Below are 14,521 nucleotides of genomic sequence, written 5' to 3' on the forward strand. Positions count from 1 at the left end.
AGTGTGTTCCAGGACATCCAAGGCTATACAGAGAAATCATGTCTTGGAAGGACAACAACACAAAATAAAATATAAAAAGAAAGAGCTGTACGAGCTTTTCACTGTTTAACTACAGCTTCACTGGTCACCCTGCTCCAAAAACACTATTGCAAAATTTTCCATGACATTCAGCAAGACAATGCAAGAATTTGGGAGTGAAACCATCTTTAGAGATCTCAACATCTCCACATCAGGCTATTTCTTGTGACGATTCATTTCTCTACGTCTACTATGTCACTCTGACATCCTTGTCTTTCTTGTGGCATTTTAATTGCTTCAGTGCCTTCAAAGAATCCTGCTTCAGGTGGCTGTTTGCTAGAATTAGGATAAATGAATGACAGCAAGGATACATGCATGAAATTATCAAACCCAGAATAAGTAGCAGTTTATTTTGATATTTTACAAAGCTCAGTGTTTCTATCAAAATACCTATGAAGTGCAAGATCAACAGGATAATGAAAGAAATTAAAACTTTCATGACTTTCACATGAACTTCTGTGCTAAGGCTTTTGAATCTTGAGACGTACAACTGCATCTTTCTATTGTGTTTCCAAAGTGAAATAATTACTAGGAAGCATGTAATGATAGCCACCATAAAGAAGAATATGACTCCCAGGTTGACAAGAATGTGGCTTACAATGAGCTCACTCTTATTGAAGTAAAACTGCCAGGAAGTATTTCTGTGTTGCATTTTAACATTAATCATCTTCACTGATTGTTGAAAAGCAACTGACCATGATATAAATAAGCATCCCAGAAAGAAGATAAGTATTGTATTGATTTTTCTCTTCAAGCAGAAGTAGATGTAGTGAGAAAAATTTGGTATCTTCAGGAGATAGAAGAGGTTGAGGCTGGTGGCAAACCACGTACTTGTGTGATTGGTAATTATCCACATGTAAGAAATCACTATAATGTGGGTGTTAGAGGCAACCATATGTGGAGAAAATAATTTTAAATATCCATCAGAGATTATTACACATATGGTACAGATTCTGCAAATAGCCAAGCCTGTGAAAATAAAGCAAGCTGTGGAGAACTTTTGCCTGATGCAGTTCGCATGCAGGATAAACCAATTGCCTAGAACTCCCAGCACTGAAACACTAGTTGCAAAACAAAGGAGGAGTCCTTCTGCTACAGTCAGCATCTCTACAGATCCCTAAGGTTTCTGCTGCAACTATAGCTTTTTTAAGATTTTTTTTTTTTTTTACCTGCTGCAGAATGTTGCTTATAATGGAAGCTTGACAGATGAACTATGTTTTCCTTCTGTCTTTAAAGACTTCAGAGAGGCCCAGTAATGCTTTTTAGTGGAATCAGAAATATCTTTGTGGAGTTCCCTCTGTTTTTTAAGACTCAGACTGTTTACAGAGTATTTGCAGACTAGTGTCTTCGCAGTTTGTTAATAAGCAAATGAAAGTATCTGTTTCGTGGATTTTACTTGGGCATCTGACACTGTTTTGCATTTAATAAACTGAATGGAGATATGGTAATGCTAGACATACACTGACAGGATCCAAATCAACAAAATTAGCACTGCACTTTATCATTTTCTATAGCAACTCATTGTTGGGCTCGGTGGAAGCTGCCTAAACCATTAACTCCTCAGGAGACTAAGACATGGGAATCACTTAAGCCTAAGGGGTCCAGAATGGTTTGCATAACAAAGTGAGATTTCACAAACAAAAATGAAATTCACAAACTCTGAAAACTCCAACATCATAAAAAAATAAACAAAAGGATAACAATTATAATTTTCATTATTAAAATAGTATATAGAACACTTGAATAAGCCACTCTTTTAAATTGACTAATTTTAATTAAAATATAAGTTTAGCTGTGGATATTGTAAAATTTACAACTTTAAAAATGTTTTATATATTTTTATTGGCATATGTTCATTGCATATAGGAATAGTTTCACAAAGACAATTTGGTCTGCCCATTTATCTATTGATAATCATAGGCTGATTCCTTAGCTTGTTGATTGTGATTAGTGGTGCTGCAAACATAGGTATACAAATATCTTCATGACATGTTGAGTTTGAATCCTTAGGATAGATGCCTAGGAATGATATAATTTGATCGTACAGTCATTCTCTTACTCTTTTATTTCGCTTTCCCAGATAGCACTTTACTTAGGTTAATAGACTGAAACTTCACAAATACTTAGCAAGGTAGGCATAGTAATTATTGTATTGCATTTAGTAGGGGAAAGATCAATCTCATAAAAACTGATGCTTGGTCTATATCCAGACTGAATGTACATAGTATTATCTGGTTTTGGAAGGCAATCAGAGTAGTGATGGCAAGTCCTGCATGGGAGTAACAGTGATTTGAAGAGTAAATGACATATAAGAATTGGAGGACTTTAGGGTTTGAGAATCTAATCTTGTAACATCCACATACACGTGTAAAATACCTATATGCATTCTACAAATGCACATATACTTATATACATATCTAAGGTCAAACACATGCATGGGAAAGGAATGTATAGAAGAACACGCATGCCCATAAAGCAGTCATTAGCAAATTACTTTCGTGCATACCCAGTAAACAAGATAATACAGGCACATGTTTACATGATATATGTTCCTTAGCTAGGTTACTGACCCTTTCTGTGCCCCAGTTTCCCTGACTGTTAAATAGGACAGGGAAAAATATTAACACTGAACTAGAGTCAATGCGAAGGATTTAACAGAGGGAATAGTGCATAGTTAGGGGCCTACATATGGTAGACATTTAGCTATTATCTTATTATGCAAGAAGAATTTTTAGACTTCATTTTCCATCTCTCTACTTGTTTCCCTGAAAGAGAGTCACACTGTAAACCTGGGTTTTTGATATGGTTTGAAGTATCAGATGTGGATTCCTTCATGTTGAGGAATTCCAATCAGAAAACAGTTAGTTATTCCCATAACCTACTTACCACTGTTATATTAGTAGATACACCTTGCTTTGCAGGAATACACAGTTGAATGAAATGGTTGATAACAACTCCCCTATATTAGCCTTCATAGCACCATCTGGCACTAGGAAAGTTAAAATAACGTGGATGAAGGTTCAAGATCAGCCCCAACTTGTTTTCTTTATGCCCTGTCAACAAAAGTTGTGGTGACTTCAGCAATATCTGTACCCACATTTGAGGGGAAATGAATTCTATAAAGTCTGGGATAACGTAGGTCTCACTATCTCTGTTTAACTCTTTCTTTCCTCCCTCATCTTCATCAGTATAATAGTTATTTACTTTCTTGATGATGATAGACATTTTGAACACGATAACTTAGAAGCTATCTTAACTAAGGAGGATAAAGTTACAGTGAAAGTTTCAAGCCATAGGAAAAGAAAATTAAAGATAGGAGGCTATGGAAAGATGTTCCTGGATTGGCAGAATTAATATTATAAAAGTGGCTACTCTACCAAAATTAATCTGCAGATTTAATGCAGTACCTATCAAAGTTGACCATATTTAGATATTTAGATCTAGAAAAATTTCAAGAATCCTATGGAATTTTAAGAGTCTATAAATAGACAAAATTACCCCAAAGAATAAAATATAGCTGGAGGTATTATGATACCTTTATTGACTTTACATTATGATATAGAACTATAGTGATAAAAATTAGCTTGATACTAGCATCAAAGCAAGCATGTAGAACAATGAAACAGAACATAGGACTCATAAATAAGCCAAAAAAGTATTATTTTTGACAAAGGATACAAAACATACACTGTCAAAAGATTATTCATGCTACAAATTCTGGAAAAAAAAGCCAGGCATCTACCTGCAGAAGAATTAAATTAGATTTATATGTTTCACCTTGTACAAAATTCAGTTTGAAACAGACTAGAGACTCCTATTTAAAACCTGGATCACCTATTTTTTGGTAGCTGTTCTGTCCTATTGACAGTGTCTTTTGCCTTACAGAAGCTTTGCAACTTTATGAGGTCCCATTTGTCAATTCTTGATCTTAGAGCATAAGCTATTGGCATCCTCTTCAGGGAAATTTCCCCTGTGCCTATTTGCTCCAGGTTCTTCCCCACTTTCTTTTCTATTAGTTTCAATGTATCTGGTTTGATGTGGAGGTCCCTGATCCACTTAGACTTGAGCTTTGTACAAGGAGATAGGAAGATATCATATATCTGATAGAGGGTTAATATCCAATGTATACAAAGAACTCAAGAAGTTAGACTCCAGAGAACCAAATAACCCTATTAAAAATAGGGTACAGAGCTAAACAAAGAATTTTCAACTGATGAATACAGAATGGCTGTGAAGCACCTAAAGAAATGTTCAACATCCTTAGTCATCAGGGAAATGCAAATCAAAACAATTATGAGATTCCACCTCACATCAGTCAGATTGGCTAGGATAAAAAACTCAGGTGACAGGAGATGCTGGAGAGGTTGTGGAGAAAGAGGAACACTACTCTATTGCTGGTGGGATTGAAGGCTGTTACAACCACTATGGAAATCAGTTTGGCAGTTCCTCCGGAAAATGGACATAGTTCTACCGGAGGACCCAGCTATGCCACTCCTGGGCATATACCCAGAAGATGCTCCAACATGTAATAAGGACACATGCTCCACCATGTTCATAGCAGCCTTATTTATAATAGCCAGAAACTGGAAACAACCCAGATGTCCCTTGACAGAGAAATGGATACAGAAATTGTGGCACATCTACACAATGGAGTACTACTCAGCTACTAAAAACAATGAATTTATGAAATTCTTCGGGAAATGGATGGATCTGGAGAATATCATCCTGAGTGAGGTAACCCAATCACAAAAGAACACAGATGGTATGCACTCTCTGATAAGTGGCTATTAGCCCAGAAGTCTGAAATACAAGAAGAACAACCCACAAACCACAAGAAACTCAAGAAGAAGGAAGACCAAAAGGTGGACATTTCATTCCTTCTTAAAAGGGGGAACAAAATACCCATGGAAGGAGTTGCAGAGACTAACTATGGAACAGAGACTGAAGGAAGGACAAGCTAGCCTAATATAGCTATCTCCTGAGAGGCTCTGACAGTACCTGACTAATACAGATGTAGAGGCTCACAGCCATCCATTGAACTGAGTACAGGATCCCTATTGAAGGAGTTAGAGAAAGGACCAAAGGAGCTGAAGGGTTTGCAGCCCTTTAGGACGAACAACAATATGAACTAACTAGTACCCTCAGATCTCCTAGGGACTCAACCACCAACCAAGGAGTATACATGGTGGGGCTGATTGTTCTGGTAGCATGTATATAGTAGAGGATTGCAAAGTCAATCATCAATAGGAGGAGAGGCCCTTGGACCTGTGAAGATTCTGTGCCCTAGTGTAGGGGAATGTCAGGGCCAATAAGTGGGAGAAGGTGGGGTTGCAAGCATGGGGAAGGGGAGGCATTGTTTTTGTTTGTTTGTTTGTTTGTTTGTTTGGAGGGGAAATTGGGAAAGGAGAAATCATTTGACATGTAAATAAAGAAAATAATTTAAAAAAGAAAAAAAAACACTGAAAAGGAATAAAAAGGAACACTGAAACTTCTAAGCAAAAACACACTCTTCAAGACACTGGAAGGAACTGTCTGACTGGAATGTTAATAATAGCACATGATCTAATAATGCCAAGTGTTAACAGATGGAACTACATTAAATCAATGGAAAATTTAAGTTTTATATACCTGATGGCTAAATGTGCTGAATAAACTTCCAAATGTTTATTGACCATTAGAATTTCTTCTTTTGAGAACTATATCTTTATTTCCTTAGCCTATTTCTTTATTGGATTGCTTGATTTTTCATATTTACTAAAACTTTTTATTATAGATATTAACCTTCTGTCTCTCTGTCTCTGTCATTTCTTTGTCTCTATCTTGCCCCTGCTCCTCCTCTCTCTCTCATACACATATATACCATACACAGAGCTAGCAGTAGATTTCTCCCATTCTTTTGGCCATTTCTTCACTCAATTCACTCTCTGCTTTGCCGTGCAGAAGCTTTTTAACTTCATATAATCTCACTTGCCATTTTTTTTTTGTTATTTCTTATGCACTATAGTACAGACCTGTTCAGAGAGTCCCTGCTTGCACCTATCGCTTGAAAATATTTTTTTTCCTGTTTTTCTCCACCAAATATAAAATTTCAGATTTTACATTAATGTCTTTGATCAATTTGAATTGATTTCCATGGACACTGAGAAGTATAGATCTACTTTCATTCTTTCAAATGTGGATATATTTTCCTAATGCTATTTGTTACAAAATCTGTTCCTCCACACCCAATATGTGTTTTGACAACATTGTGTTATAAAGACTAAGTGGATGCAGTTGTGTGGCTCTATTTCTGCCTTGTATATTCTATTTCCTTGGTGTCAAAGTATGTTTTGTGAAGAACCATGATGTTTTTGTTAAAGTGAATTAGTACTATAACTGGAGATTAGGCATTATGATTCATATGGCATTGCTCATTTAGTTTAGGATTTTTTTGGCTATTGTGTTTCCATATAATTTTAGCATTTTAATCCAGTTCTGTGGTGAAAGTCATTTTAATTTTGATGATATTTTTTACTGAACCTACAAATTATTTTCAGCAATATAGACATTTTTACAGTTTCATCTATGCTAATCTACAAATACAAGAAGCTTATGTTTTAGTGTCTTCTTTGATTTTTTTTAAAAAATTGTTTGAAATCTTCACTGTCGAAGTTTTTTACCTTCTTGGTCTTTATTATCTCTCGGTAACTTTGTAGGCATTGTGAATTTCCCCACTGCTGATTTATTTCCCAGTATGCTTATTATTGGTAATAAGAAAGCAACGGGATATGTATGTTGATTTTATATTCTGCTATTTTCCTAGAAGTTTTTTTTTAAATCAGTTCTAATGTTTGTTATTTCTTGATTCTGGGATGATGTCGTCTCCAAAAGGATAACTTGACTTTTGTAGTTGTATTTTTTTTTTTTTTTACTTCTCTTATCTTGTTGTTCTAGGTAGAACTTGACACACTGTGCTAAGAGTGGAGAAAGTGAATCCTTTTGTCTCCTTCCTAAAAGTGGAAATGATTCCAGTTCTCCCGCCCTTTGTATAATATTGGCATAGTTTTATCACATGTAATCTTTATTATGTTAAGATATATTTCTTTATTCTTATCTTTTCACGGCTTATGTCATGAAGGAATGTTGTACTTTGTGAAAAGTCATTTGTAGATCTTTTGCTATTATTATGTGACTTCTCTGCTGTGTTAGTGACATTTCTTTTGCTGTGATAAAATATTTTCAACAAAAAACTTATAGAAGGAAGAATCTATTTGTGTTTTGAGTCTTTTCGGGTAAGACTCCATTGTGGCATGGAAGCATACACTGGGCATAGTGACAGGAGAAAGAACTTGAGAGATTATATCTTAATTCCAAGCATGAAGCAGAGAAAGCAAATGAGAAATAGTGTGAGTATATATACTCTAAAGGCCACTTCCAGTGATGGACTTATACCAACAAGGATGTATCACCTACTCCCTGCCTTCTCAAGCAGTGTCACTATCTAGGGATCAAGTGTTCAAATACCTAAGCCCATAGGGGACATTTCTCATTCAAAGGACCGTGTGTTCTTTAATCTATGTACTATATTACTTAAACTGTTCCTTATGTGTTGATTCATCTTTCTATCCTTGGATGAAAACAGCTTTAATGTGGAGAATGATCTTTTAAATTTTCTATTGTATTCAGATTATAAATATTTTATTGAGAGCTTTAGCATTCATGCTTATCAGAGGTATCAACCTTCAATTTTTCATTGTTGTCTTGTGCTCTTATTCTTGGTACCTGTGCAATACTGCTTGTGTAAAATGAGTTTGTTATTGTTATTTTTATTTTATGGAGAAGTTTAATGAGTCTTATAATTTATCTAAATGCTTTATAGTCTTCTGCAGTGAATCTCTGAAGACTTGAGTCTTTTGTTAGTTGGGAGATTTATTACTGCTTTAATCTCATTGGTTGTCAAATACCTGTTTAAATATATTATGTTATCTTAGTCTAATATTTTGTAAGGTCATGTGTTTCTAGAGACATCTATTTATTTTGGATTTTCTAATTTATTGTAGTGTAGGGTTATTTTAAAGCATGTCCATTAACACTATGAATTTCTTCAGTATTTATTGTAATGTCTCCACTTTTATCTTTTGTTAATTTGTGTCTTCTCTCTCTAATTTTGCAAATTTGTCTTTGAAATCTTGTATTAGTTCATTTCATTAATCTTAAGTCAGTCTTTATTATTTCATTGTATTTACTGAATTTGCTTCATTTTGTTCTTATTTCGATAACACTTTGTGGTACATCATTGAGTTATTTATTTAAAATACCCATGTCTTTTAAAAAGACATTTGTGTTTATCATAGATACATTTCCATAAGATAACTTATTGAAGTGATCAATTAGCAGTGAAAAATATCGAGCATTTATAACGTTTTAAGAATGACAAATCCACATAACATGCTTGGGAACTGCAGTTTTATCTCTCAAAGATAATGGAGAATTAAAATCAAGCAAGCAAATGAGGAATTAACTTTTTCTAGGATTAAATACAAACTAACAAAATTCTACCTCAAAACTTATCACCCAGATGTAATAAAATTTGTGTCAATATATTCTCTTCTCAACTTTGACCTTTCTTATAGCTCTCTAAAATAGCAACAGGATGAGCTCTTATTGAAAAGCTTAACAAAGCAATGTTACCTCACTATTGACCTTAAAACAAAAATTGATCAATTTCACTCCAATAATGGGTGCCATTTCCATGGATGTGACATGTGTGATTTAATTTTCTTTATCATACATTTGTGTCTATTCTGTCATGAATGAATAGCTTGGGAGCTCTTCATTGGCTTCAAGTTTGGCAAAAATTTAAGAGATTCAACTAACTTTTACTAATTCAAAAAGAAAATTGACTTTTCTTTTCAAGGTACTGGTCACACTTCCAGCTAGCCCTTTCAACTTTCAAGAAAATGTGTAGGTTACAAGTAATTATAAGAGAAGACCTTTCAATGTGGTAGGAATGGAAATTAAGAAAATTTTGTCTAAGTTAGCTGAGGTATATTTACATAGTGACATTGTATGTATATTCTTTATAAGAACATTTTGTGAAATCCTGTAATATTGTTTCCATTATCACTTTGGAACAGTAAAGACTTACAAACTATAATAGGATCTGTTATCTGTACAATAAGTGAGTCTTGAAGAAAAAAATAAAAACAAACTAGTAAAATATGTATATAACTTTGAAATTATCAACTTGTGAAATTACCAATTGACTAAAAAATATCTAAAATATTTTAATTTTAAAAATGTATGAGTTTATAAAGATGCATTACCATGTCTCCCACATACTGGATTTTCTTTATTTCTCCCCCTTGCTTTTTCTATCTCTTTTTCTTAAGCATTTTTTGGGTTTCAATCTATACTAGCTTATCTCCAGTGACAACCCCACACTCCAATGTTGCAATCCATCCATTGCTCACTATTAATGTTATTTTTTACTATTTATTTTTCACTACATTATCATTGATATTTGGTTCTGTTTTGTGTTTTGAACTTCTAGCAATATTATTTTTCCGCTGACCCTACTGTTTGAATTAGGGAAAATCTGGAAGAATCTGAGGAGGAGGGCAACCTTGTAGGAGGACCAGCACTCTCAATTAACCTGGACCCCTGAGATCTCTCAAACACTGGACCACCAACCAGGGGGCATACACCAGCTGATATGAGGCTCCCAACACATATACAGCAGAGAACTGCTGGGTCTGGGTTCAGTCAGAAAAGATGCACCTAACCCTCAGGAGACTGGAAACCCCAGGGAGTTTAGAGTTCTGGTGTGGTAGTAGGTGGAGAGTAGAGACATCTTCATGAAGATAGGGAGGTGTTATGGGATGTGGAATGGTCAGAGGGTGGACCAGGAGGAGAATAAAATCTGGAGTGTAAAAAAAAAAGATTAAATAAAATAAATAAACTTTAAAAATTTAATGAAAGTGTAATATTACTCATGTTTCATAATGCTTGTTTTATGTCTACTTGACACAGCAAAAATGGAAGCCAGGATAAATACAGAAAACACAAAATAAGTACAAATTTTATGATCCACCTTCATAGTGACTTATTATACATACTCAAAAGTAATCATTATACAGGAGTATTTTTACATGGGAAATCAATAACTTGTAATTGGTAGGATGAGATTTGCTGCTAAGTATGATTTCAGATGATTTTATCTGATGAATTTTGTTGAAACCGGTCAGTGGCAACAGATTTCTTTTGTAATTTTTATTAATTTATTTTTATTGTAAATTTATTTATTTATTTATTTATTTATTTATTTATTTATCTATTTACTCATTTATTTATACTCCAAAATTTAATTCCCTGCCCCATCTACCCTCCAACAGTTCCTCATCCCATATCTTCTCCCCATACCCCTGTCTCCACAAGGATGTCCTCACCACTCACCACCCACCCAAATATAACATATTTTGGTCATATTTTTCCTCTCCTTCAACTCCTCCAAGAACCTCCCAATCTCTTCACTCACCCAACCAGGTAATTTCTCTCTCTCTTTCCAAAACAGATATTTAATTTTTATTGTTTTACTTTTATCTGTATATACATTATAAAACAAGATAATTATAAATATTGCTTTAGAAACTTTCATAGAAACTGAATTAATCCTTTATATGTATAGGAATATAAGTGATTTACCAACCAATGCACTTTTGTAAGTTGTCAACATAATAGATTCACCTAGATCAGTGGATCTACATCACCTAGATCATCTTCCTAATGCTGCGACCCTTTACTACACTTCCTCATGTGCTGATCACAACCATAAAATTATTTTTTTGCTACTTCCTAACTGTAATTTTGTTACTGTTACAAATTGTAGTATAAATATATCTGATATTTGACTCCTGTGAAAGGGCTATTTAGCTGTGCAAGGAGTCGAGTTCCACAAGTTGAGAACCACTGATTTAGATTATTTGGTTGAATTGAAAACTTCTCTCTAAAAACAATAGACAAAAAAACCTCTCCCTATTTCCCCTGCCTCCCCCTGCTCACCAACCCACTCTCTCCTGCTTCCTGGCCCTGGCATTTCCCTACACTGGGTCATAGAACCTTCACAGGGCCAAGGGCCTTTACTCCCATTGATGACCGATTTGGCCATCCTCTGCTACATATGCTGCTGGAGCCATTAATCCCACCATGTGTACTCTTTGTTTGGTGGTTTAGTCCCTGGAAGCTCTGAGGGTACTAGTTAGTATATATTGTTGTTCATCCTCAGAGGCTGCAAACCCTTCAGCTCATTGGGTCCTTTCTCTAGCTCCTTCATTGGGGACCCTATACTCAGTCCAATGGATGGATGTGAGCATCCACTTCTGTATTAGTTAGGTACTGTCAGAGACTCTCAGGAGACAGCTATATCAGGCTCCTGTCAGCTAGCACCTGCCAGCATTCACAATAGTGTCTGGATTTGTTGATTGAATATGAAAAGGATTCCCAGGTGGAGCAGTTTCTGGATTGTCATTCTTTCAGTCTCTGCTCCATAGTTTGTTTGTCTCTGCAACTCCTTCCATGTGTATTTTGTTCCCCCTTTTAAGAAGAAATGAAGTATCTACACTTTGGTGTTCTTGAATTTCTTGTGGTTTGTGGATTGTACTTTGTTTATTCCGATCTTTTGGGCTAATATCCACTTATCAAAGAGTACATATCATGTGTGTTCTTGTGTGATTGGGTTACCTCACTCAGGATGATATTCTCCAGATCCATCCATTTCCCTAAGAATTTCATAAATTCATTGTTTTTAATAGCTGAGTAATACTCCATTGTGTAGATGTACCACATTTTCTGTATCCATTCCTCTGTTGAGGGACATATGGGTTGTTTCCAGTTTCTGGCTTTTATATATAAGGCTGCTATGAACATAGTGGAGCATGTGTCCTTATTACATGTTGGAGCATCTTCTGGGTATATGCCCAGGAGTGGTATAGCTGGGTCCTCCGGTAGTACTATGTCAAATTTCTGGAGGAACCACCAAACTGATTTCTATTTATTTTATTTTTTTCTTTTTTTTCAGAGGGGAAACTGGGAAAAGTGATATCATATGACATGTAAATAAAGAGAACATCTAATAAAAAAAATTGTAACCTACAATTCCAAATGTTTGGATACATCTATATTTTATATTTACAAAGGATTTATTTAGAGTCCCTTGTTGACATTTTCTATTTGGGGATGTATAAATGGTGTCAATTCTCCGTATTAAAGATTCTTTATATTTTGCTAATAAAAAAACCATGGACATATATATGTCTGTGAGTATAAGTCTATATTCATAAGTGTGTGTATGTGTGTACGCATGCGCATGTACACTTGTGAATGTGTGTCCAAACACAAAGGCAGAATGCTAAACTACATAGCTTTGCTTCTGGTTTTCTCTTTTACTCTTTGTGCAGAAGCAGAGCGAGACTGTGTCCTTTGGATCGACTCCAGCAGAATCTTTCCTCTGATATCTTTGCTCCACAACTTGGTTTCATCTGAAATGGATGTTTTTGATACACACGATGACCAGTTTAATCAGTCCTCTAGTCTCTTCTTCAAAAAAGAGAATCCTTCCTCAGCTATTTCCTACAGATCCCATCTACTCTCATGATTGTTGCCACTACTCCAAGCATCTATTGTAACTAACAGGGAAAGGAAATGTAACAATGTAACAAATAACGCTGTAGACACATAGGAGCCTCCCTCTGGCTCCTCAGTTCCATGTCCTCAGTGTCAAGATTCATCACATGTGTCTGACCTCCCTCCCTCCCCCTTTGGTTTTTCTGCTGAATAGGTGTCAATGCTTTTGAAACTCAATTGAATACGACTGAGAAATCTTATTTCCAATGTTTGCTCTCTTTACAAATGTCTTATGCTGAAGTAGCTGCAGTCAATCATTTGTCAAAGTTTTCAAAGATGTTTAACAATTCATTTAAAAGACAGTGTGAGAGCATAGTGGAAATGGGAAGGGCTTCAGGGGTTTCCTGCTGAACTGTGCCAGAACATCCATTTCTCTGTTAAGTCTCACAGCGCTTTAATATCTGCAGTGTCCTCATAGAGGTTTGCTTCAGCTCCCTGCTTTTTAGAATTAGGAGAAAGGAATGACAACAGGGATACATGGATGACAAAGCGAAGCCAAAAATAAAGAGAAGTTTATTTTCTGTGAGAAACAAGCATAATGTTTCTATGAGAACACTCATAAAATATAAGATAAGGAGGATGATAAATGAAATTAAAACTTTCATGGCTTTCACATGAGCTTCTGTGTTGAGATCTCTGAATCCTGATCCAATGGATTGTATCCGCCTGCTGTGTCTCCAAAGGGAAGTGGTTGACAGGAAACAAGCAATTAAGGCCACCATAAAGAGGGAAATGGACCCCATACTGGCAAAAACATAGTTTATAACTAACTCACTTTTCTCTAGATGGATCAGCCAGGATGTATTGCTCTGATGTATTTTAATATCTTTAATCAGCTTCACAGCTAGTGGAAAGGAAACTAGCCACGTTATAATTAAGTATCCAATTAGAAAGACAAAAACTTTATCAGCTCTTCTCTTCATCCAGAGAAATATGTAGTGGGAAAAATTTGCTATCTTCAGGAAATGAAAGATGTTGGTGCCAAGCCAGATGCTCAGGTGGTTAATAATTACCCATATGTAACTCATGCATTCATGTAGACTGTTAGGCATAAACATAGTCAGAAAGAAAACCTTTGTATATGCATCTAAAGTTATTATCCCTATGGTAAAAATCCTGGAAATTGCCAAGCCAGTGAGAATAAAGTTAATCTTAGAGAGTTTCTTATTCCTGACCCAGTCTGTGTAGTTTACAAGTGCAATAAATGTGTTCCCTAAAACTCCCAGCATAGCTTCACTAGTGGCAACAAAAAGGAGGATGCTTTCCAGTGTACTCAGCATTTCTACCAATTTCTAGGACTGCTTCTGCTGATCTCGTATGGTTTAGCTGTTGCAGAATTGTTGCAAGTAGTAGCTACTTGATGTAGAACTGATATTTATCTTCTCCTCCTAAATAAAAACTCCAGATATCAAGAATGTGTGGTGGTAAAATAAATATTGTCATAATGTTCACTCTTGTGGCATCTGTAAGATTCAGCCAGTCTACAGAATGTGTGTTGGCTAAAAATCATTTTGCAATTTGTTAATATGCAAATTGCAGTTTCTATTTCTTGGATTTAATTTGTCCCTCTGAGACTATTTTGCATTTAATAAGTTGAATTCTGTTAAAAAACTGTATGTAGTAGCATGCTTCTGTCATCCTAACACTGCTACCATGAGAAGAGATGTTTAGACAGGTGAACTGGCTTAAAGCTCTTAGTTTAGCTAATCTGGACTGCCAGAGTGACAGCCACAAAGAAGAGACCCCACCCTGAGGTTAAAGGAGAGAACCAGTTCCTTAGCCT

At 35.4% G+C, this 14,521-nt stretch overlaps 2 protein-coding genes across 2 annotated transcripts; both read right to left on the reverse strand.

Moving 5' to 3' along the window:
- Positions 1-268: 268 nt before the first annotated feature.
- On the reverse strand, positions 269-1,183 carry LOC116098368 (taste receptor type 2 member 106). Its single transcript, XM_031381008.1, has one exon. It carries the CDS (start codon positions 1,181-1,183, stop codon positions 269-271), a length of 915 nt encoding a protein of 304 aa, XP_031236868.1.
- Positions 1,184-13,115: 11,932 nt separating this feature from the next.
- LOC116098369 (taste receptor type 2 member 104) lies at positions 13,116-14,018 on the reverse strand. Its single transcript, XM_031381009.1, has one exon. It carries the CDS (start codon positions 14,016-14,018, stop codon positions 13,116-13,118), a length of 903 nt encoding a protein of 300 aa, XP_031236869.1.
- Between the last annotated feature and the right edge of the window lie 503 nt (positions 14,019-14,521).

This window comes from Mastomys coucha, unplaced genomic scaffold (assembly GCF_008632895.1).
Source record: "Mastomys coucha isolate ucsf_1 unplaced genomic scaffold, UCSF_Mcou_1 pScaffold20, whole genome shotgun sequence".
NCBI classification, from domain to species: Eukaryota; Metazoa; Chordata; class Mammalia; order Rodentia; family Muridae; genus Mastomys; species Mastomys coucha.